General features: G+C 49.1%; 1 protein-coding gene and 1 pseudogene across 1 annotated transcript in view; both read right to left on the reverse strand.

Annotated features, from left to right (window-relative positions):
• CLPTM1 (CLPTM1 regulator of GABA type A receptor forward trafficking) overlaps nt 1–22614 on the reverse strand; it is a 33137-nt gene that overhangs the window by 6962 nt on the left and 3561 nt on the right. Inside the window, exons 2-6 of the mRNA XM_036275215.1 lie at nt 19541–19653; nt 12746–12869; nt 11555–11713; nt 9043–9160; nt 40–125 (exon numbers count right to left, since the gene is read on the reverse strand). Coding sequence (XP_036131108.1) covers nt 40–125; nt 9043–9160; nt 11555–11713; nt 12746–12869; nt 19541–19653 — 600 coding nt within the window. The remainder of the gene's footprint in view (nt 1–39; nt 126–9042; nt 9161–11554; nt 11714–12745; nt 12870–19540; nt 19654–22614) is intronic.
• Nucleotides 4031–6586, reverse strand: LOC118638740 (annotated as a pseudogene).

A 22614-nucleotide genomic window follows, 5' to 3' on the forward strand; every position in this document is an offset into this window, starting at 1 on the left:
ATCGACCCGATGCCCCCATGTCCCACTTTGCTCCTTTACCTTGATCATTTCTGGGTCAGCTTCCGTCTCTCCTGTCAACAGGTTCTTGGTTTTCTGAAACCGCCGGCGCTTGTATTTGTTGATCACTGTGGAGGGAGGTGGGGAAAGGAAGTGGACATGAGACCTGCTGGCACCTGGGATCCAGACCCCAGACCTCTGCCTACCAAGAGCTGTTCACTGGGTTCCTGGCCCCTACAATCCCAAATGCCAACTGATGATGACGGTACCCAGCAAGCCTGAGTTGTCCTTTCAAATCTCATCCAGACCCACTTCCCCAACTTTACTGTGATACCAACATCCACCAAATGGCTCGAGGCAGAAACATGGGAGTCTTCCTGCTCCAGAATCTGTACGCCAGTTCCATCCTGCCTGTCCTAGGAGCCCCTCCAGCACGCTCCTCCAATCAACCACTCCTGTCTCCAGGGCCCCATACCAAGCCAGCCAGTGTCCCACTCCTGGATGACTCCAGTCACCTCATTAGCCTCCTGGTGGCCACCCTTGCCTCCTATGACCTCCCTGCAGGGCAGCCGGCAGTTCTTTTAAACCAAGTATCTGGATCTTGTCCTCCCGCTACTTCCAAACCCCAGACAGGTCCCGATGCTTGAAAGCCCTGCCAACCTCCCAGCTCACCCCTTCCACCCTCACCCACCTCGCTCCTCTCTCCTCAAATGCACCAACTGTGCTGCTCTGTCCCCAACACATATCCACCATGGCTAGAATCTCCCTGGTTGGCTCCTTCTCGCCCTTCAAGTGCCTGGTTAGAAGTCCCTCTTCCACAGAGCGTGCCTATCCTACCCCCCACCTCATCATGCTCCCTGCCATTCGTATTTCCATTGCTGCCTCCCATTCACCTGCCCATTGGTTTGTCTGCTATCTGTTCCCAGGAGGGGATGGGCCCATTTTGGACACAGACATATGCCTTGCACAAGCCTGGGCCCAGTGACGTCTACTGGGATCCATGAAGATAAACAGGCGAGCTGTGGAAAGTTCCGGCGAAGGCCTAGGACCACCACTGTGAGAAATACTTCGGGGCTGTGAATCCCCAGCCAAGAACAGACCTCACTTCCTCTCGCAGAGGCCTGGCCAGCCATAGGCTCTCTGCACCCTGCCCTGAACCACGCCACGACATGCCAGAAGGAAGGCGCTGGTGCTTGTTTACACCTCCACCCTGCTTGGGTACTTTTCAGCTCTTCCTTATGCTGGGAAAAAATGCAGCCTGTCCCTCCTATGACTTTTCCAGGCTGTCCCCAGGGCCAGGGAGAGATGGGGAAATGGGAAGGGAGCTGGCCAAGAGCGGGAGCCCTGGAGTCACGTCTTGGCTCTGTCTCACACAAGCCAAGCGACACTGGAGAGCCATGTTACTTCCCTGGGCCTCGGCCTCTCCTCTGAAGAACGGGGACAAAAGCCCACCTCTTCCTGGCAGGACCACGGTGAAGTGGCTCTCTGCTCACAGAGCTCAGCCAGGTAGACGTCCCTGCGTGTCACATACACACAAACCACTGAGCCCAGACCCCTCCCACCCACTCAGAATCAAGGCTCCAGGCTTCTGGATTCTACACAAGTTCACATTCAAAAATGTTACCGGAAACGGATTTAGGCTTTCCGACCAGGGCCTGCTGCTCTTACTGTTAACACAAATGTCAGCCTGTCACTTCTATCATTATTAACACGTTTGAGACCGTGTCCCCATGCCCAGAGGCAGCAGACACACACAAGTATGGGCATTCTGAAGAATAAATTCTGGGGGGATGTGCTCCGCTGCTGGGAGAGGCTGTCTGGGGGAGGGAGGAGCTGTGCCCACCTGGCCCAGAGGGCCTGGGGGAGAAGGCACAGGAGAGAGGCTTAGGCTCAGGTGGAGGACGTTCTACAACTTTGCAGCACCCACATGGGATTATAATACAAAATGGACCTGGCTTCTGTGGGAGGGACGAGCCACCTTTCTTGGAGTTCAAGCTTCTAGAAGCAGCAGCCAGGACAGGGTCACTAGCCACATGAGGCCACTGGGAACTGACAATGTGGCTGACCCAAACAGAGATGTGCGGTGAGTGCAAAACACACCCGATTTGGAAACTTAGTGCAGAGGAAGGAAAAGGATGTAAGATAATCTCAGTGATCTCAATCATTTTTATACTGATCATATATTGAAATGACAACATGCTGACCTCAACAGAATTATTACTAACATTCGTTTTGTTGTTCCCTTTTGTTTTTGTTTTAATGTGGCCACCAGAAAACTTAAAATGACACAGTAGCTGGCACATCTTTAGGGGACAGGGCTGCTCTAGAGTACTGGGTGCTGGCCCTTTGGGGAGAGGGGGGCTGTTCCGCTCTCACGCTCTCATTCTTCACCCAGGAATTGGGTGGCCAGCCCCAAGGGGCCCCAGCTGTGAGGCAGCCTGGGTGATCCTGGCGGGCCTTCCAGATCCACTGGCTGCAGACTCTACTTTGTAAACCACACCGACAACTGTCACAGTGACTGTGAACACCACCTCACCACACAGTGACAGGGATCTCATTCACCAAAGGCAAAACCACAAGAACTATGGCATCAATGAGGATAAACGGGGTGCAAGTGAGCAGCTATCCACCTGGGTCATATTCAAGGTAGCCTCTGAGGCATCAGGCGCATCGACCCCAGGCCCCTGATGAACCCTTCTTTTGGGGACAGCCCTGTAGGCCACACCTCCTCAGCTTGCCTCTTCCCACACCTTCCCAGATCCTGCTACATGGAAGGCAGCGGGTGGAACATCCACAGAACACATTCCAGACACGTGCACTTAAAACAGCACTCAGGCCCTGGCCAGTTTGGCTCAGCGGTTAGAGTGTCGGCCTGCGGTACAGAGAGACCCGGGTTCGGTTCCCACTAAGGGCACGTACCTCGGTTGCAGTTTGTCCCCGGCCCTGGTTGGTCGTGCGGGTGGCAGCCACTCGATGTGTCCCTTCACATCGATGTTTCTCTCTCTCTCTCTCTTCCTCTCTCTCCCTCCCGCTCTATCAGAACAAAGGATGGAAAAAATGTCCTCGGGTGAGGATAAAAAACAAACAAACAAAAAAAAACAGCACTCAGCACATAAGGAATCACTGAGTCACCCAAAAAAAAATTATCTTTTAAAAAACGTTTTAGCCCTGGCTGGTATGACTCAGCAGTTAGAGTGTTGGCCCGCAGACCAGAGTCCCGGGTTCGGTTCCCACTAAGGGCACGTACCTCGGTTGCAGTTTGTCCCCACCCCAGTTGGGGTTGTGTGAGTGGCAATCACTCAATGTGTCTCTCTCACATTGATGTTTCTCTCTCTCTCTTCCCCCCTCTCTCCCTCCCACTCTATCTGAAGATAAAAATGCAAAAATGTCCTTGGGTGAGAATTAAAAAAATAAAATAAAAATAAAGTATCAATAGCCCAGCTCAGAGCTTTGAGGCACGCAACCTACAGGCCGCGGACACAGCAATGGCAATGCTTGCTTCTGAGCCTAGAACTAAGCCAGTCTATGGAAAACTGCTATGTGTTTGGCCATTTCTGCCTATTGTCACTTCAAATTCTTCTGATTTCCTTTTTTCCACAATACGTTTTATTGCTGTTTTAGAGAGAAAGGAAGGGAAAGAGAAAGAAACACTAATGAGAGAGAAACATTGTTTGGATACCTCCTGTACGCCCCTCCTCCCCCCCACTGGGGATCAAGCTTGCAACCCAGGCACGTGCCCTGACCAGGAATCGAACCGATGACTTCTTGCTGCATGGGACAATGCTCAATCCACTGAACCACACTGGCCGGGCATGACTTCCTTTTCTACTTCATATTCTAAGACATCTCATATTCTAAGATATGTTTCATACTCTAAGCTAATGACTCTTTTCCCTTCCAAGTTATTTCTTGTGGTCCCTACACATAGGGATATTGCACCAGAGTGGAGATATCACCAACTGTGAGGCTTCATCCACTGAAAGTTTCTCAGCAGTGAGTCTTATTGTATCTTCAGCTTTCTCTTCAGCTTCACTTATGTCGTTCTCAAGGGCTCCACAGCACAACCCTCCACTAACGGGAGAATGATGGCGACTTCGTCTCCTGACTGAAGCAGGAGGAGCTGATCTCCAACCTCAACACAATGTTTGTTTATCCACCCTTAACTTTATTTTTTTAAATCCTCACCCGAAGATATTATTCCATTTATTTTCAGACAGAGAAGGAGGGAGAGACAGAGAGAGAGAGACAGAGAGAGAGACAGAGAGAGAAACATCAATGTGAGAGAGACATATGAATTGGTTGCCTCCTGCATGACCACAACCTGGGCTGGGGACTGAATTACAACCAAGGTACGTGCCTTTGACCGGAATCTAACCCAAGACTCTTTGGTCCGCGGGCCAACGCTCTAATCGCTGAGCCAAACTGGCCAAGGCTCTTAACTTTATTTTTATGGTTGACACTATTACAAATGTCCTCACTTCCCCCACTTTGCCAACCTCCACCCAGTTCCTGCCCAAGCTCGACATAATCTTTTTTTTTAAATCTGTGCCCAAGGATATGTTTTTATTCATTTTTAGAGAGAGGAAGAGGAACAGAGGGAGAGAGAGAGAGAGAGAGGGAGAGAGAGAGAGACACACACACACACACACACACACACACACACACACGGATGTGGAAGAGAAACATCAATCAGTTGTCTCCTCCCGTACACGCCCTGACTGGGGGTTGAACCCACAATGTAGGTATGTGCCCTGACCTGTAATCAAACCTGCAACCTTCTGGTGTAGGGGACGACACTCCAATCAACTGGGCCTCCTGGCCAGGGTTTGACATATTCTTGACAAACAGCCAGTGTCACCCGATTTCTGACATCAGCCAATCCCGGAAGTTACATTTCTATCTCATTCCACAGCCACGGTGTTTTTATTTCTTGTGGCACAGAATGGTTTCTGAATGAATTCCTGTTATTTCAGCACTTTTTGCAAAGTACAACACTTAGACCTGGCACCGCTGCACTATCCCACCCAAGATCGCTGGTATGGGGTCCCACTGCAGGGACCAGTATATTTTTATACCAGAATAATCAAGAAAGACCTAACCACATAAACAGAAGTACATCTGTTACCGCACCACACACAAAACAGCCGGATGGATCATCACCAAATCCACAGGCACAAGAAAACAATGCAAAATGGAGCTCGCAAAATTCGCTGCTGCAACTCAAGCACTGGGAGAGAGTCCTATGACAGCCAATCAGGAGCCAGTGGACTCCAGGACAAAGGCACGAACAGCTAGAGAAAAAATGCCAACACTCATTAACCTTACAGAAAATGAGAAGTTGGCCCTGGCTGGTTTGGCTCAGCGGTTAGAGCGTCGGCCTGCGGACCAGAGAGTATTGGGTTCGGTTCCCGCTAAGGGCACATACCTTGGTTGCAGTTTGTCCCCGGCCCTGGTTGAGGTCATGTGGGTGGCAACCACTCAATGTGTTTCTCTCACATCGATGTTTCTCTCTCTGTCTCTTTCTCCCTCTCTCCCCCTTGCTCTATCTGAAGATAAATGCAAAAAATGTCCTCCGGGTGAGGATTAAAAAAAAAAAAGAAGTTGGACAGGAAAGAAAAAATAAACTATGCTCACTGTGTGGTTCAGATGTAAACAAGAGTAACACTCAGTAATGTGAATACTGAATGCTAATCAAAATTATGTTAACATGTTGGGATTTCCTTTTCCAGAGTAGGAGGTCAGGAGATACAGCTAAAACTGAAAAACCAAGAAACTGAGGTATCAACTTGTTTTGGGGAGTCTTGGGGATTAAGGAGCAAAAAACAGGTAAATGAACTTGAAAGCAGTTGCCTGTGGGTGTGGGATTTGGGGGAGGAGGGGAATGAGGGGACAAAGGACTGATAGGTTTCACTCTTGTTGATTATTTTTATTTTAAACCATATACAGCTGACCCTTGAACAACATGGGTGTGAAATGTGCGGTTAACGTCTATGCGGATTTTTAAAAATAAACACCTGTACTGTTTTTGCTCTGTGGCTGGGAGTCCACAGATGCAGAGAACCAACTGTATGCATGGATCTATGCCGCTTTATGTAAGGGACCTGATTTATGTCAGTATCCTCAGATTCTGGTACCTGCTGGGGGTCCTGGAACCAATCTCCCACACATATTAAGGAACAACTAAGTTTTGGGAGTAAAAAATTATACATACAAAATAAAAAATGGGAAAAAAATTACACATACATTTTCAACTGTGCAGAGAGCTGGCACCCCTAACCCGTGTTGTTAAAGGGTCAACTGTACTTGAAACAAGAAATAAGAAAAAAAATTTAAGAAGATGCCCTTTGCAGAGAAAATCTGTTTTGTTATAGGGCTGTGTCAAAAGTCTCAAATGGCCATCCCTGACCCAGGAGTTTGTTCACTCAATCAGGATTCTCCCAGTGGGCATCCAGTGAGAATGAGAATGGGGGACCTTATCCAGTTCCAGGGCCCTCAGCATCCTGTCTTTGAAAATGAAGGGCACTGCTCAGAGGTGTGTGTCTGAGAGTCAGGGCTCACAGGGCCCATGCAAACAGGTCACCTGGGACATCGCACTGTCCCACAAGGCACCTCAAGGATGACACATTTGTGCAGTACCTGCTCATGCCGGCTGAGCCAATACACGCAATTAGAAGTCACACTGGATGAAACAAATTTCAAAAGGCCTCCGGGCTCCCTGTGCTCATTAAATCAAACCATCCTCCAGTTATAGACTATTCTGGAGTGTCAATCCACCGGCTCTCCATCCTCAGACTATTCTAGAGTGTCAATCAACCCACTGTCCATTCACAGACTATTCTAGAGTGTCAATCAACCCACTGTCCATTCAGACTATTCTGGAGTATCAATCAACCCACTGTCCATTCATAGACTATTCTGGAGTGTCAATCAACCCATCGTCTATTCACAACTATTCTAGAGTGCCAATCAACTCATGGTCCATTCACAGACTATTCTAAATTTCTTTTTTAAATCCTCATCTGAACATATGTTTTTATTGATTTCAGAGAGAGAGGAAGAGGGGAGCGAGAAACATCAATATGAGAGAGAAACATTGATTGGTGGCCTCCCATTCACACCGCCACTGGGGATTTAACCCTCAACCCAGGTTATATGTCCTAACTGGGAATCAAACCCGAAACCCTTTTGGTGTAAGAAGAATGCTCCAACCAACTGAGCCACCCGGCCAGGGCCACACCTATTCTAGAGTGTCCATCAACCCATCGTCCACTCAGACTATTCTTGAACATCTACGTCTACCAAGCCAGGTACGGTAAAACCTCTATATAACAGACTAATCTGGGTGAGGGGGTGTCCATTAAAACTCCAAGTCTGTTATATAATAAAGTGGGTTTTTCAAATGCATATGTGAAAAAACAGACAAATTAGTTAACCTGTTTTTACTTATGTAGACATGTTTGTGTAATTAAAATTATGTATGAAAAGTTTCATTTCACAGAAAAGTTTTCTACATGTATTACTGTAATTTTAAATTTATACTGAATAGGTCTAGTAAATGTGTGCAATCAGCAGTCACTATGAATAAACACATGCACACAGCTGGGGTGTGGCTTAGCACACGTTGGAACATCAGCCGGCATGAACCAGCACATGTTAGAACTGTTGCAGAGCCGGGCAGGTGTGGCTCAGTGGATTGAGTGTCATCCCAGGACCGAGAGGTTCCAGTTCCATTCCCACTCAGGGCACATGCCCGCATTGCAGGCTCAATCCCCAGTAGGGGGCAGCATGCAGGAGGCAGCAGATTGTTGTTTCTCTCTCACATCGATGTTTCTATCTCTTTTCCCCTTCCTCTCTCTATAAAAAAATCAATAAAAACGTATTAAAAAAACTGCTACAAAAAGGCACAGTGCGGGACAACAGAACTAATTACCACGCCCCATGAGGTGTGATCGTGCTAATCATTCCCTGAATATCGTTTATGAGAGGTGACTCTTGGATTTAAATATGTAGACTGTAGTTGTAGATATGTAGTATTTATTTATGTCGGTGAAATTACTAGTGTTTTTTCGAACATACGGCCTATTCACTAAAATTTGTTAAAAATAACTGAATTGCCCTGGCCGGTTTGGCTCAGCGGTTAGAGCGTCCGCCTGCGGTCCGGAGAGACCCGGGTTCGGTTCCCGCTAAGGGCATGTACCTCGGTTGCAGTTTGTCCCCGGCCCTGGTTGGTCGTGCGGGTGGCAGCCACTCGATGTGTCCCTTTCACATCGATGTTTCCCTCTCTCTCTCTTCCTCTCTCTCCCTCCCACTCTGTCTGTACAAAAAATGCAAAAATGTCCTCGGATGAGGATAAAAAAAAAAAATAAAAAAATAAAAAATAAAAAAAAAAAATAACTGAATTGCCTGCCGGTGTGGCTCAGTGGATTGAACATCATCCCACGGACTGAGAGGTCCTGTTTGATTCCCAGTCAGGGCACATGCCCAGGTTACAGGCTTGATCCCCAGTAGGGGGCGAGCAGGAGGCAGCTGATAGATGTTTTTCACATCCATGTTTCTATCTCTCTCTCCCTCTCTCTCTAAAAAATCACTAAAAATGTACTTAAAAAAATAACAGCGAATCAATAACAAAAAAAAATAAAACCTGCTAATTTAACTATAAGCAAATCTTGGTTAAAAGCATTTTTAAATTAATAGGATGTTAATTTTCACATATGACATTTGTACTGAAAATTCTGTCTGTTTAATCCGAAGTCTGTTAAATTGAGCTCTGCAAAAGCAAGGGTTCATTGTACTGCACAGGAGCTGGCCCATCACATCCCCTTCAAAAGTCCCTTTGTCCACCAGCTCCTTGTAAGCCCAATGCTCTCCTGTCTGCCTGAGGGGTGTCTACAGAAGCACAAATGGTGGCTCGCCAATCCCAGCCTCCCTGGGCACAGGGTTCCTCTCCGTCCTCGTGGACCTGATATTCGAGACCCTGTACCGGCTTTGAGCGCCCAGGCTGTTGGCTGCCTGGACTGTGGGTCTGGGCTGCAGAGATCGACTTACTCCGAGACATGTGGACTGTGGCAAGCCGGCGGTATAGGGCCTTCTGCCGGGGGTCCGGGTGGAAGCCACTCTTGGTGAAGTAGACGTGGATATAGATGGAGCCGTTCTGCTGAACGCTCTGCAAGGCGGGCCAACAGGGAGAAGGAAATGCTGAAGCCCCTCATGACACATGCCCCCAGCAGCTTCCCCACTCCCCAGTTCGCTGGCTGGGCAGGCAGTGTAGCTAAGTGGTTAAGAGAAAAACACTGGAATCAGACAGACTTGGATTTGAATCCCGGTTCTAGCACTTCCTCTCACTGAGCCTTGTTCCCACCCACAGGGTACAGGTCATGAGAGATGAAGGCACAGGAGTGCAGTCAGGATTATCCCAGAGTACCTAGCATGCCACTCAGACAAAGTTGGAGCTCAATAAATGACCTTAATTCATTCAACAAACAGAGGGTCCCAGACTCTGCTCCAGGTACTTCAAATGGTAACTGCCTAATCCACTGGGCTCACATTCCTGTACACATGAAGACTTCATGCAGTGGTTGTATCGTCCCCATTTTCCAGAAGGGCCAACGGGGGCTCCCACAGATAGCTGAGGTAATGTGCAGCGAGCGAGTGGATCTGAGCCCAGTCTGTGGCTTCTGTGCGGCTCTGCCTCTCACTATCTGCGCCCCACCTCTCCGCCTGTGCCTTTCACCTTCTATCCCGCAGCAGGGACTATGCTCACTCCCAGCGCATACAGAGAACATGCAGAGGCGGGCCACCTGCTAGGGCAGGGGTGGGCGGCAAGGGCACGTCGCCCTTCCTCATGTGGAGCTGGATTCGCTTGGCCATACAGTGTCCCCCTCATTTCCCTGCCTTTGAAGTCCACCTCTGTGTTCATCATGTTTTTTGTATTTTATGCTGTTTTAGCATCTTGGGGGACCTAGCTGATGGGGTAGAGACTGCCCCTGCAGAGGTAATTCCTACAAATAATAACTCACCTGCCCTGAAACAGACCTTTTCCATGCAAACCAAGCAATCCTAAGTCCACACCCCACCCACGCCCTTCATCCACCTCTCTCTCACACCAGCTGTCCTAACTCACCTGGGACCAGGTATCAGACAACTAGAGACCACTCCTCTAGCCCAGAGCCCTCTGACGTTACCCAAACTAGCCAGTTCTAAGCTGTTTCCCTGCTCTGCCTTGTCTTTCCAGTGGAAACCCCAGTAAAGGCTCAGGCCTAGGCTTCCCCACTCGCTCCTTCTCCTGCACAAACCCGGTGCTTCCCAATGTGGCTCCCTCCTCTCAGGAAACATAATTAATTCTTCTTTCAATGGCTTTGGCTTCTCCATGTCATCATTTAGTCACCTCCATAAATTACAATCAGGTGCAACTGAGACACACTTCCACCTCAAAGCTGGGAAGGAAGGTCAGATCTAAGTCCTTGAGGGTGGCTTTTGTTGCCGGGCTTGCTGCCCCGTAGGCTAGCTGGGACCTCAGGGAGGGAGGGGCCTGGATCCTGGGCGCGAGTCTCAGTGGGGGCCAGCCATCAGCACAGGCTAGCCTATCTGCCTCAGAAAGACCGTGTCTACACCATGTCCAGCCACTCTGACAGACCAAGACAGAAAGAGCAGACATGCCCCCGCCCCCCTCAGGAGGCCAAGGAGACCTGCTAAAGAGAAATGAACAAGTGCAGCCTCAAGGAGACGACAGCCTCATTGATCCAGCAAATTCATTCAGTGTTCAACATTCACTGATTCTGCACCAGTCCCATGGTGAATAGAGCTGGGGCATAGTGGTTACCAAGACAGTCCCAGCCTTCCCCTCACAGGGCTCACAGTCCCATGGTGGGAAGAGACCCATGTTCAGGTAGTGACAACCCTCAGCATGGGCAGGGCTTGGTTGGGAAGAGCCCAGAGAGGGTGGCTGCATGAACCTGAGAGTCAGGAAGGGCTGCTTGGAGGAGGCAGGATTTGAACCTGGGGCTGCCAGAGTCCAGAGCCAGATAGCCTGAGTTCAAATCTCTCACTAGCTGTGTGACCTTGGGAAAGTCACTCAATCTCTCTGTAACTCAGTGTTCTTATCATTGGAGAGAAGAGTTCCCACTTTATAAGGTTGCCGGGAGGTCCACACTAGTTGGCCTAGCTTGGTGCCCTGCACAGAGTTAAGTGCTTAATCAATGTTAACTGTTAAGTATTTTCAAACTGGGCATCACAAACTGGGCTATCTGACAAACTAGTGATGACTGGACACCCCCAAGGACAATTACTAATCTTTCACTAGTTTCAGACACAGAAACACACAACCCTAGACGTAGCTGGCAGGATCTTAGGCCAATTGCAACTCCATTCACAAGGAGATGTGGGGAGGCCATGGCCCAGAGACCTCAGGGACCTGCCTGTGGCCACAAAGCACGTGAACTAAGGGTACAGCCAGGCTTGGAGCCTAAACTCCAGACTGCAGGGCTGGGAGTTGGTTTAAGGGAAGGCCCTTCCGTGCAGTCAGGCAGCCTCGGGGCCGGAAATCGGGAGCTATCCCCACCTGTGGAATGTCGAGCTCAGCAAAGTGCTCATAGCAGCCATCTGAGTTCTCGCCGCTAGTCCAGTCGCCATACACCAGGTCATGCTGCTCCCAGAAGAGTGCTGACGTGGCGTTGAAGTCTGTAAAGTGCTCGTGCTCTGAGATGTACACGTGCAGGTTCTGTTGGGAGAAGGGAGGAGCTTAGGGCTGCTCTTAGGAGCCTCTGAGGTGGACGGATCAAGAGCAGATGAAGAACTGTGGCAGGGTTCAGCACACTAATATGAGTAACTTTGCTGCAGGGAGAAAAAAGAGAGCTAGGGGAGAGAAGAGTAGCAGCTAGTGGAATAAATATTCTTTTCTCATACCCCCACCACATCTGTCCTGGTCTGCATCTATGTCTTTGAGCAAAAAACAATGAAAGAAGGGTCAGTCTAGCAACTAGAATTCGGGGTAAGAAAGGATCAGGACCTCCCTGAACCATCTTCTCCCTTCTCGGCCGCTTACGGCCTTCCTGCTCAGAGCTCTGCAGGCTTATAGATACAGCACAGTCGGTATCTGCAGGAGTGTCAGCCGGCTACCGAGAACATGGGGAAGTCGTACCTCTGAGAACTCCCTTCTTTCTCAAGTCTCCATGGCCACCTTTGTCCAGAGCCCTGAAGGCCCAGTGACCAAGACCAGCTGAGCAGTGGCCACCCTGCTGACTAGAATTTTGGGAAAGTGGGAATCCCAGAGCTGCAGAGAACCACAAAGGTGGGAAGAGCCTGAATTTCTGGGATCTCAACACTTGCTTTGGATGCTCCTGATCCCAGATGCTCCGGGTTCTTCCTCCCCCTGCCTCTGCCTGATCCTCGCCCCTTCTCAGCCTCGCCTTTCCTTTCCCCTCCCCTGCACACCTCCCTTTGCAAAGCCTGAACATACTTTTGAAATGCAATACATTAAGGACCCTGTTAAGATAGTTTTTAACTGAGTGACTCCTTGGATGTCCCTCGTCCCCAGAGATAAAACCCCCACAAAACCAAGAACTTACTTTTTCCTTATGGGTGTCATGTGAGTGACAGGTTCCATGGGTTGTGGAGAGACTCAAAGCTCCTCAACTCTGGACCCGTTCACAGAACTGACAGTACCCAGGAACCAGATCGCTACCCATGTGACTCGCCCACACCCTCCCTGGCGCTCTCATCTCCCTTGTCTGGCCTCTCAGCCAACAGTTACCATTAAAGTGTCTTTAGGGAACAGGTTGCGGCTGGCGACACGCGGGGCTCCTCCGGGGCCCACCTGGTCCTGAGGGGCCTGCCCTCGGCGGAACCAGCTGCTGATGGCCCAGATGATGAAGATCCTGAGGAGGGAAGCAGGGCAGGTGGTGAGACCCCAGGCCTTTTCCTTCTGACATGGATCCACCTGACCTCCTGACTTGCACCTGCTGGGGCCTGACCTGGGGCTGGCGACCAAGTATGGAGGGTACCTGAGAAGGCAGTCACAGGGCTGGTGAGAGACAAGATGCCCCCAAGGCTATGTCCGGGGAGAGACCCCAAATGCCACTGCTTGCTAGTGTGGGGGGCCTGGCACTGCCCTGGTCTCCATGCAGACCCCCCCATGTACACCAAGTCCTCCAGGAGCTCCTAGTAACCCCAGGGTGCAGGGGCTTGGATCCTCGAAACCTCAGACCTAGAAAATGTAATGTCCCAGTCCCCTGGAATCCCAAAGTGAGACAACCCAAAGAACCCGGAAGCCCAATGTTTTACAAGCACAGAACCTTAGAGAGCAACATTTCAGAAACTCCAACTAAAAACTGGAGCAGCAGATAGCAGCAATGGGTTAGGTTATTCAGACCAACTCTCCTGTTGGAAACAACTTGGAAAAGCTTAATATAAGTGAATACACAAAGATTATCAATATTAGTTTCATATATGTAGTTACACATACATAACTATATGTTTGTTTTTTGGTATGTGCCCCTAGTGGGAACCAAACCCGGGACTCTCTGGTCCACAGGCTGACGCTCCAACTGCTGAGCCAAACTGGCCAGGGCACATACATAACTATATGTATATTACATATATACATAACCTTGACATAGCAAGAATATATACTGCTCATGTACGTTCTCTTCATGTATTTTTTAATCAAGTTTACATAGGAATCTATATATAGTCTTAATATTTTTATTGATTTTTAAAGAGAGGAAGGGAAAGGGACAGAGAAATACTAATGTGAGAGGGAAACATTAATCAGTGCCTCCTGCAAGCCCCCTACTGGGGGATCAAGCCCAAAATCTAGGCAGGTGTCCTGACCAGTAATCTAACCGGCAACCATTCAGTGAGCAGGATGACGCCCAACCAACTGAGTCACACTAGCTAGGGCTGTAAATATGTATTTTATTTTTTTATCCTCACCCGAGGACTTTTTTGCATTTATCTTCAGTGGGAGAAAGAAAGGGAGGGAGAGAGAGACACATCAACGTGAGAGAGACACATTGAGTGGTTGCCACCCACATGAACCCAACTAGGGCAGGGGACGAACCACAATCGAGGTACGTGCCCTTAGTGGGAACCAAATCTGGGCCTCTCTGGACCATAGGCCAACGCTCTAACTGCTGAGCAAAACCAACCAGGGCTCTCATCTATGTTTCTATCTCTCTCTCCCTCTCCCTTCCTCTCTCTCTAAAATCAATAAAGAAAAAAAACATCAAAAAAAAATATTTTTAAAGAAAAAAAAAAAAAATTTTACCTGGCTGGTGTGACACAGTGGCTGAGCGTCGACCCATGCACCAAGAGGTTGCCGGTTTGATTCCCAGTCAGGGCACATGCCCAGGTTGTACGAACGATCCCCAGTGGGGGGCATGCAGGAGGCGGTCAATCAATGTTCTCTCTCATGGATGTTTCTATCTCTCTCTCCCTCTCCCTTCCTCTCTCTCTAAAAATCAACAAAACAAAAAAAAATTTTTTTTAAAAACATTTTAAATAAAAGACTTTAAATCTTCTCTCCCACTCTAAATAGATATTACTTTCTCGGGTTTGAGGGGGAAAAAAAACTTAAATTTATGAAGACACAGAGTGAAAACTCTCCCTCCCACCCAGTTCCCATCCCACCCCGTCTCCAGGTAACCACTGGTATAACCTGAGGATGTGCTAAGAATCATGGAGCCTACTCTCAAAAACAGGCCTTTTTTTGTTTTAATCCTCACCCGAGGACATTTTTGCATTTATCTTCAGATAGAGCAGGAGGGAGAGAGGGAGAGAGAGAGAGAAACATCGATGTGAGAGAGACACATCGACTGGTTACCACCCACACAACCCCAACTGGGGCCAGGGACAAACTGCAACCGAAGTAGGTGCCCTTAGTGGAACCGAACCCGGGACTCTCTGGTCCACAGGCCAATGCTCTAACCGCTGAGCCAAACCAGCCAGGGCAAAAACAGGCCATTTTAATGCAATCTGCTGGACACTTGGGAGAGTTCACAGACCCCAAAACAAAGCCTAAATTCCATTTAAGAACTTCAGGAGAGACTCTGAACTGATGTTTGGGGCTGCCTGGTTCTGAGGAAGGAAGTTAGCCCACACTGTGGCTGTATGAAAAATGCCTATCTGAAGGACGTTCTTTATGTACCGATGTGGAAAGATTTCTAAGATATATTGCTGATGAAGAAAATCAAGGTGCAGAACTGTGTAAAATTGGCTGCCTCATGTAAAAATGAAGGGGAAAGATAAAAATAATCTCTATTCGTAGCTGCTTGAAGCATGAAGAAAAAGACTGATATTTAAGAAAACGTTAAGTCCTTATTGAACATGGGAGAGAAGAGGAACAAGGGAGAAGGGACAGGGGCTCCACAGCTGAAGAAGCTTGAGGTACATGTCAAGAACGACTACAAGTGTCCTGACTGAAGAATGCGGAGTTGCCTTCCTGCACAGCTTCAGTGTCCTATGACACTCTCAGAGGACACTAGGCAGGCAGCTCTGTCCCCCACCAGAATGTGATCAGTGGCTGCAGAGAGGATTGTGGGCTATCTTTCAGCTGTTTCTCTTTATATGTTCTAAGGGTTTGGGGTTTTTTCTTTTTTTGAGAATAGAAGGAAGGGGTGGAGGTGGGGAGGAAGAGGGACATATGGATTAGTTGCCTCCCACACATCCCAAGACCAGGGCCGGTGACCAAATCTGCAACCCAGATACCCTTGCCCAGGAATCAAACCTGCGACCCTTCAGTCCGTGGGCCGACTCTCTAACCACTAAGCAAAACCGGCCAGGACTATACTTATTTTTGTTTTATTCTTTATACTCTTCTGCATTGTTTGAATTGTTTTATTTTATACAATAAGCATGTATTAGTTATAAGTTTAGGGGAAAAAACTAATAAGGTGGCATGGAACCCTGGCTGGGTGGCTTAGTTGGTTGAAGCGTTGTCCTGTACACCAAAAGTTGTGGGTTTGATTTCCAGTCAGGGCCACATAACCAGGTTGTGGGTTTGATCCCCAGTCAGGGTGCGTATGGGGGTCAACCGACTGATGTTTCTCTCTCACAACTATATTTATTTCTCTCTCTCTTTCTCCCTCTTTTTCTAAAAATCAATACACATATCCTTGGGTGAAGATTAAAAAAAAAAAAAAAAAGATGGGCCCTGGCCAGTTTGGCTCAGCATTTGGAGCGTTAGCCTGCAGACCAGAGAGTCCCGGGTTCGATTCCCGCTAGGGGCATATACCAAAAAAAAAGGACATGGAAGAGATGAGACACTGCTCCCCCTGAATCACTATCCCATTCTTCCTCAGAAATAGAACCCATGCTTTTCAGCAGGGTGCTTGGTTTTCCAAAATAAAGACCCACTTCCCAGCCTCTCTTGCATCTGGCCACGGCCATGTGGAAACATTCTAGCCAGGGGATGACTATTTTATTTTATCTTTAAATATTTTTGTTGATTTTTTTGAGAGAGAGAGGAAGGGAGAGAGAGATAAAAACATTGATATAAAAGAGAGAAGCACAGACTGGCTGACTCCTGCACGCCCCCTCACTGGGGACTGAGCCCGAAACCTGGGCATGTGCCCTGACCGGGAATCAAACTGAGACCTCTAGGTCCATGGGATGACACTCAATCCACTGAGCCACACTGGCTGGGCGGGATGACTGGTTTTTTTTAAAACAACAATGTCCTGCCCTGGCCGGTTTGGCTCAGCGGTTGGAGCTTCGACCTGCGGTACAGAAAGACCCGGGTTCGGTTCCCGCTAAGGGCACGTACCTCGGTTGCAGTTTGTCACCGGCCCTGGTTGGTCGTGTGGGTGGCAGCCACTTGATGTGTCCCTTCACATAGATGTTTCTCTCTCTCTCTCTCTCCCTCTCTCTCCCTCCCGCTCTATCTGAACAAAAAAAAAAATGGAAAAATGTCCTCGGGTGAGGATAAAAAATAAAAAAAAAAAAAAATAATAAAACAACAATGTCCTATAATCCCTTACAGCTAATAAGGGGAGAACGTGGCTGCCTGACTGCATGGCCTGGTCTCTTGACCATTTTGCTAAAATGCCTCTCCAGAAAGAAAAAGAAAGGTCCATTTTCCAGATAGGTAAATAAAAGCCCTGTCACCAGGTCTAGACAGGCAAAGATAGAACCCATCCCCAGGTATATTCCCACCACCGCCACCCAGCCGCTCTCCAGGGCCTCAGTCAGAGAAGGGCTTCAAGAAGGCATGCCCTGCCCTGGCCGGTTTGGCTCAGTGGTGGAGCGGTGGCCTGCGGTACAGAGAGACCCGGGTTCGGTTCCCGCTAAGGGCACGTACCTCGGTTGCAGTTAGTCCCCGGCCCTGGTTGGTCGTGCGGGTGGCAGCCACTCGATGTGTCCCTTCACATCGATGTTTCTCTCTCTCTCTCTTCCTCTCCCTCCCTCCCTCCCGCTATATCTGAACAAAAAAAAAAAAAAAAAAAAATGGAGCCCTGGCCGGTTTGGCTCAGCGGTTAGAGCGTCCGCCTGCGGTCCCAAGAGACCCGGGTTCGGTTCCCGCTAAGGGCACGTACCTCGGTTGCAGTTTGTCCCCGGCCCTGGTTGGTCATGCGGGTGGCAGCCACTCGATGTGTCCCTTTCACGTCGATGTTTCCCTCTCTCTCTCTCTCTTTCTCTCTCTCCCTCCCACTCTGTCTGTACAGAAAAATGGAAAAATATCCTCGGGTGAGGATAAAAAAAAAAAAAAAAAAAAAGAAGGCATGCCCTGTGCTCACACTGCCCGGGAACGGCCATATGAATCCACATGTAAAAGGATGACTAGTGCCCTGGCCGGTTTAGCTCAGTGGTTAGAGCATCGGCCCATGGACCAAAGAGACCTGGGTTCAATACCAGCCAAGGGCATGTACTTCAGTTGTGATTCGTCCCTGGCCCCGGTTGGGGTCATGCAGTGGCAACCAATCAATGTATTTCTCTCTCTCTTTCCCACCCCCCATCCCCTCCTACTCTACCTGAAGATAAATAAAAAAATAGGGTGAGGTTAAAAAAATAAAAATAAAATAAATAAATAAAAGATCACCAGCATCCAGTCAAAAAAGGACAGGTTGGCCCTGGCCGGTTTGGTTCAGCGGTTGGAGTGTTGGCCTGCGGTCCAGAGATACCCGGGTTCGGTTCCCGCTAAGGGCACGTACCTCGGTTGCGGTTTGTCCCTGGCCCTGGTTGGGTCGTGAGGGTGGCAACCACTTGATGTATCCCTTTCATGTCGATTTTTCTCTCTCTCTCCCTCCCACTCTATCTGAACAAAAAATGGAAAAATGTCCTCAGGTGAGGATAAAAAAAAAAAGGACAGGTTGTATGACTCCACTAAATGAGGTATTGAGCCTGGCCGGGTGGCTTGGTTGATTGAGCATCATCCCATACACCAAAAAGGTTGTGGATTCGATCCCTGGTTGGGCGCATACGGGAGACAACTGATTGATGTTTCTCTTACACATCAATGTTTCTCCTCTCCCCCCCCCATTTCCTTTCTCTCTAAAATCAATGGAAAATATCCTCAGCTTAGGATCTTTAAAAAAAGGTACCAGGAATAATCAAATTCATAGAGACAAAGAGAAGAAAGGTAGTGCCAGCAGTTGGCGAGAGGGGAAAATAAGGAGTCAGTGTTTAATGGGAACACAGCTTCACTTTAGGAAGAGGAAAAAAGTTGTGGAGATTAATGGTTGTGATGGTTGCACAACGTCAATATACTTACTGCCACTGGACGCTACACTTCAAAATGGTTAAAATGTCCCGTTAACCAATGTCACCCAATAAATTTAATAAAAAAAGAGAAAAGATGGTTAAAATGGTAAATTTCATGTAATATGTATGTCATGTCTGAATTGTATTCCCCTAATTCACAGGTTGAAGTCTTAACTCTCAGTACCTCAGTGTGGCTCAGTGGATTGAGCGTTCTCCCATGGACTGAGAGGTCCTGGTTCAATTCCTGGTCAGGGCACATGCCCAGGTTTTGGGCTCAATCCCCAGTAGGGGGCCTGCAGGAGGCAGCAGATCAATGTTTCTCTCTCACATCGATGTTCAATGCTTTTCTCTCTCTCTCTCTCCCTTCCTTTCTCTCTAAAAAATCAATAAAAACATAAAAAAAAAAAAGGTGATTAAGGCTAAGTGACTTCACTGGAGGGAGCTCTAATCCAATAGGACTGGTGCCCTTATCAGAAGAGATTAGGACACAGGCACACACAGAGGAAAGACCACGTGAAGACAGAAAGAAGACGGCCGTCTACAAGCCAAGGAGAGAGACCTCAGGAGAAACCAGACATCCCGACACCTTGATCTCGGACTTCTGGTCTCCAGAATTGTGACAAATAAATTCTGTTGTCTAAGCCGCCCAGTTTGTGCTATTACAGCAGCCCTAGAATATTAATAATGTGGTATATTTTATCACATTAAAAAAATTCTTCTATCGTACAGAAAAAAAAGGATCCCCCACCAATACAGAAATGACAGTCATCCTCAAGGATTCTTTCCTTTCTTCTTTATGCTTTTATTTGTACTTCTTTCAGTGAACAAAACCAAAGTGGCATCTGCTCACCTGAACAGCACACCTTTGATGACCTGCCAGGCGTTGGGTGCTGGCTGGGGTGGTGGGTTCTGGGGCTGGGTTTCTGCTGGCAGGTCCCTTCCGATGCTGCCATTGCTGGTCACCTGCAGGAAACAGAGACCAGGATAAGGGGGGGAAATGCAACCTGATACACCAGGTGTATCTTAGGCACCATGTTGTGCCAAAGCCTGGCACAGGGCTGAGCACAGAGGGGGCACTTGGTCCAGCTTGAGGGTCAAGGAGGGCTTCCTGGAAGAGGGGAGGGCAGAGCTGAGACTTAAAATACAAGTCGCCAGTGCAGAGGAGGCAATGAGGGAAGCAGCAGGTGCAGAAACAAAGGTGGTGAGAGAGACAGTCTGATGCTGAGGACTGTTCATTGCTCCCTGGGGCTGGGGTCGGAGCCCAGGGAGCAAGGATGCGGAGGTGACTATGGGGGACAATGCAGAAGGGGTCATGTGGCAGGTGCAAGGCATGGGTTTATCTGAATGGCCCTTCCCTGAGCAAACAGTTCCTGAGGCCTCCTCTGTGGCCAGCCCTGTGCAGCACCCACCCCTTCACAAGCTCCTGAAACAGCAGGAGAGACAGACACAGAAAAACGCAACCAGAGCACGAGCCACGCTGCTGTGAGCCACAACAAGGAGGAGTGCCACAAACACACACACACCCGGTAGGCCAGAACTGCGGACATCTCCATGCGGGCGAGGGGAGGTGAAGGGAGGCTAAGCCACCTGTCTCACAGGAAGGACGACAGCAGCAGGATGACAGGGGGATGGGCAGGCCAGCGAGTCAGGCAGGGCTTCCCAAAAGAAGACTCTTCACCCAGAAACAGAAACTCAGAAGCAGAGAACTTCATGTCAGGTTTGGAAAGGCCCAAGGTGGAGAAATTCTTCCCACCTCTCTCCTTGCACCTGCTAACTCCCTGGTCCTGCCCTCTTCCTTCCTCCCAGCTCTGTCCCCTCACCCCTCAGCCTTCAAGAGGCAGGACAGGACTGTCATGGTCACTGTCAGGTGGTCGCATCACGCAGCCCAGGGCCAGTAGATTAGGGGCTCAATAAATACCTGTGGAATCAACAAATGCTCTTTGAAGGGCTTGTCCCCAGAACCCAGGTCACCCAAATCCACCTCCTCTGGGGCCCACTGCTCAGCCCTTCCCTGCCACAGCCCCAAGTTCACTCCTCTACAATGTCTTCTTCTGTTGGCCTCAAAGGTCCAGGGACAGAGGCCCCCTGGCCAGATGGGGCCTGCCAGGGAGCTGAAGCCAGTATTTGTTAAACATGTCATTTATCACTCCCTGTCCCTTTACCAGCAAGTGCTTTTCCCTGTCATCTCCCACAGTGCAGGACAGCACCATGGTGAGAGGTGGGAGCTCTGTGGTCCAAATGACCCAGGCTGTGCCCCTTGTCCCACAGTTCCCGGCTTGTGATCTTGCACACATCACTTCCCCTCTGGCTCTTCCTCTCTCTGACTCAAGGGCCAGATTGTGAAAATACAGATGTATTTGTTCAGAAAAGATTTCTTTCATGTGTTGAAAAAAATATCTCCTAAGCACTCACTGTGTGCCAGGCCCTGTGCTAGGCAGTGGGGCAGGTGGTGTCCACACAGCTCTGGGCCTGCTCTCCCAGAGCTCAGGATCTACAGGGAAACATGCCTACAGAAGACTGAACAGGATAATTAAAAAATGGTAAACTTGCCCTGGCCGGTTTGGCTCAGCGGTTAGAGTGTCGGCCTGCGGTCCGGGAAGACCCGGGTTCGGTTCCCGCTAAGGGCATGTACCTCGGTTGAAGTTTGTCCCCGGCCCTGGTTGGGTTGTGAGGGTGGCAACCACTCGATGTGTCCCTTTCACGTCGATGTTTCTCTCTCTCTCTCCCACTCTATCTGAACAAAATATCAGAAAAAAAAAATGGTGAACTGGAAAAGTGCTCTGGAGGAAATAAGCGGGGGAGGTGACAACCTTTGGATTGGGAGGTCAGGGAGGCCTTCTCAAGGAGCTGGTCTTTGACATTTAGAGGAAGGGGTGGGCCAGGGGGCAGGCGAGATCAGACAGTCACAGTCCTCATTCAGGGCCTCGCTCCTGGGAGCACTGGGAGCCCTGGAAGCCCTGGGAGCCAAGTAAGGGTTTCCAGTAGGTCTGAGCTGATGCTGGGTCAAGAAACAGAAGCTTGCGGCCAGGCCAGGATTTGAACTCACATCTGGCTGGCTCCCAGGTCTGTTCTCTTATCCGCAATAGTACAAATTGGCTGGAAACCTACCCTTGGGAATGCAAATGAAAACCGCAATGAGCCCTGGCCAGTTTGGTTTAGTGGTTACAGCGTTGACCCGCGGTCCAGAGAGACCCGGGTTCAGTTCCCTCTAAGGACACGTACCTCAGTTGCAGTTTTTCCCCGGCCCTAGTTGGGGTCGTGTGGGTGGCAACCACTTGATGTGTCTCTCTCACATCAATGTTTCTCTCTCTCTCCCCCCCCCCCTCTCTCTCTTGTTCTATCTGAAGATAAATGCAAAAGTGTCCTTAGGTGAGGATTCAAAAAAAAAAAAAGAAAACCGCAATGAGGTGTCACTTCACTAGGATGGCCAGCATCAAAAAGCTGGACAGTGCCCTGGCCAGTTTGGCTCAGCTGTTAGAGCGTCGACCTGCGGTCCCGAGAGACCCAGGTTCGGTTCCCGCTAAGGGCATGTACCTCGGTTGCAGTTTGTCCCCGGCCCTGGTTGGTCGTGCGGGTGGCAGCCACTCGATGTGTTCCTTTCACATCGATGTTTCTCTCTCTCTCTCTCTCCCTCCCACTCTACCTGAACAAAAAAATGGGAAAATGTCCTTGGGTGAGGATAAAAAAAAAAAATAAGCTGGACAGCAACAAGTGCAGGTGAGGGTGTGAAGAAACTGGAACAGTTGTATACCACTGGTGGGAAAAATGAAGCCACTGCTTGGAAAACCATGGCTGATGCGTAAAAAGTGAAATGTGTACCAACAATACAAACCAGCAACCCCACTCCTGGGTCTCTACCCAAGAGAAATGAGAACGTATGTCCACGCGAAAGTTTATATGCAAATATCAATAGCAGCATTATTC

The sequence above is a fragment of the Molossus molossus genome, unplaced genomic scaffold, assembly GCF_014108415.1.
Source record: "Molossus molossus isolate mMolMol1 unplaced genomic scaffold, mMolMol1.p scaffold_m16_p_21, whole genome shotgun sequence".
NCBI classification, from domain to species: Eukaryota; Metazoa; Chordata; class Mammalia; order Chiroptera; family Molossidae; genus Molossus; species Molossus molossus.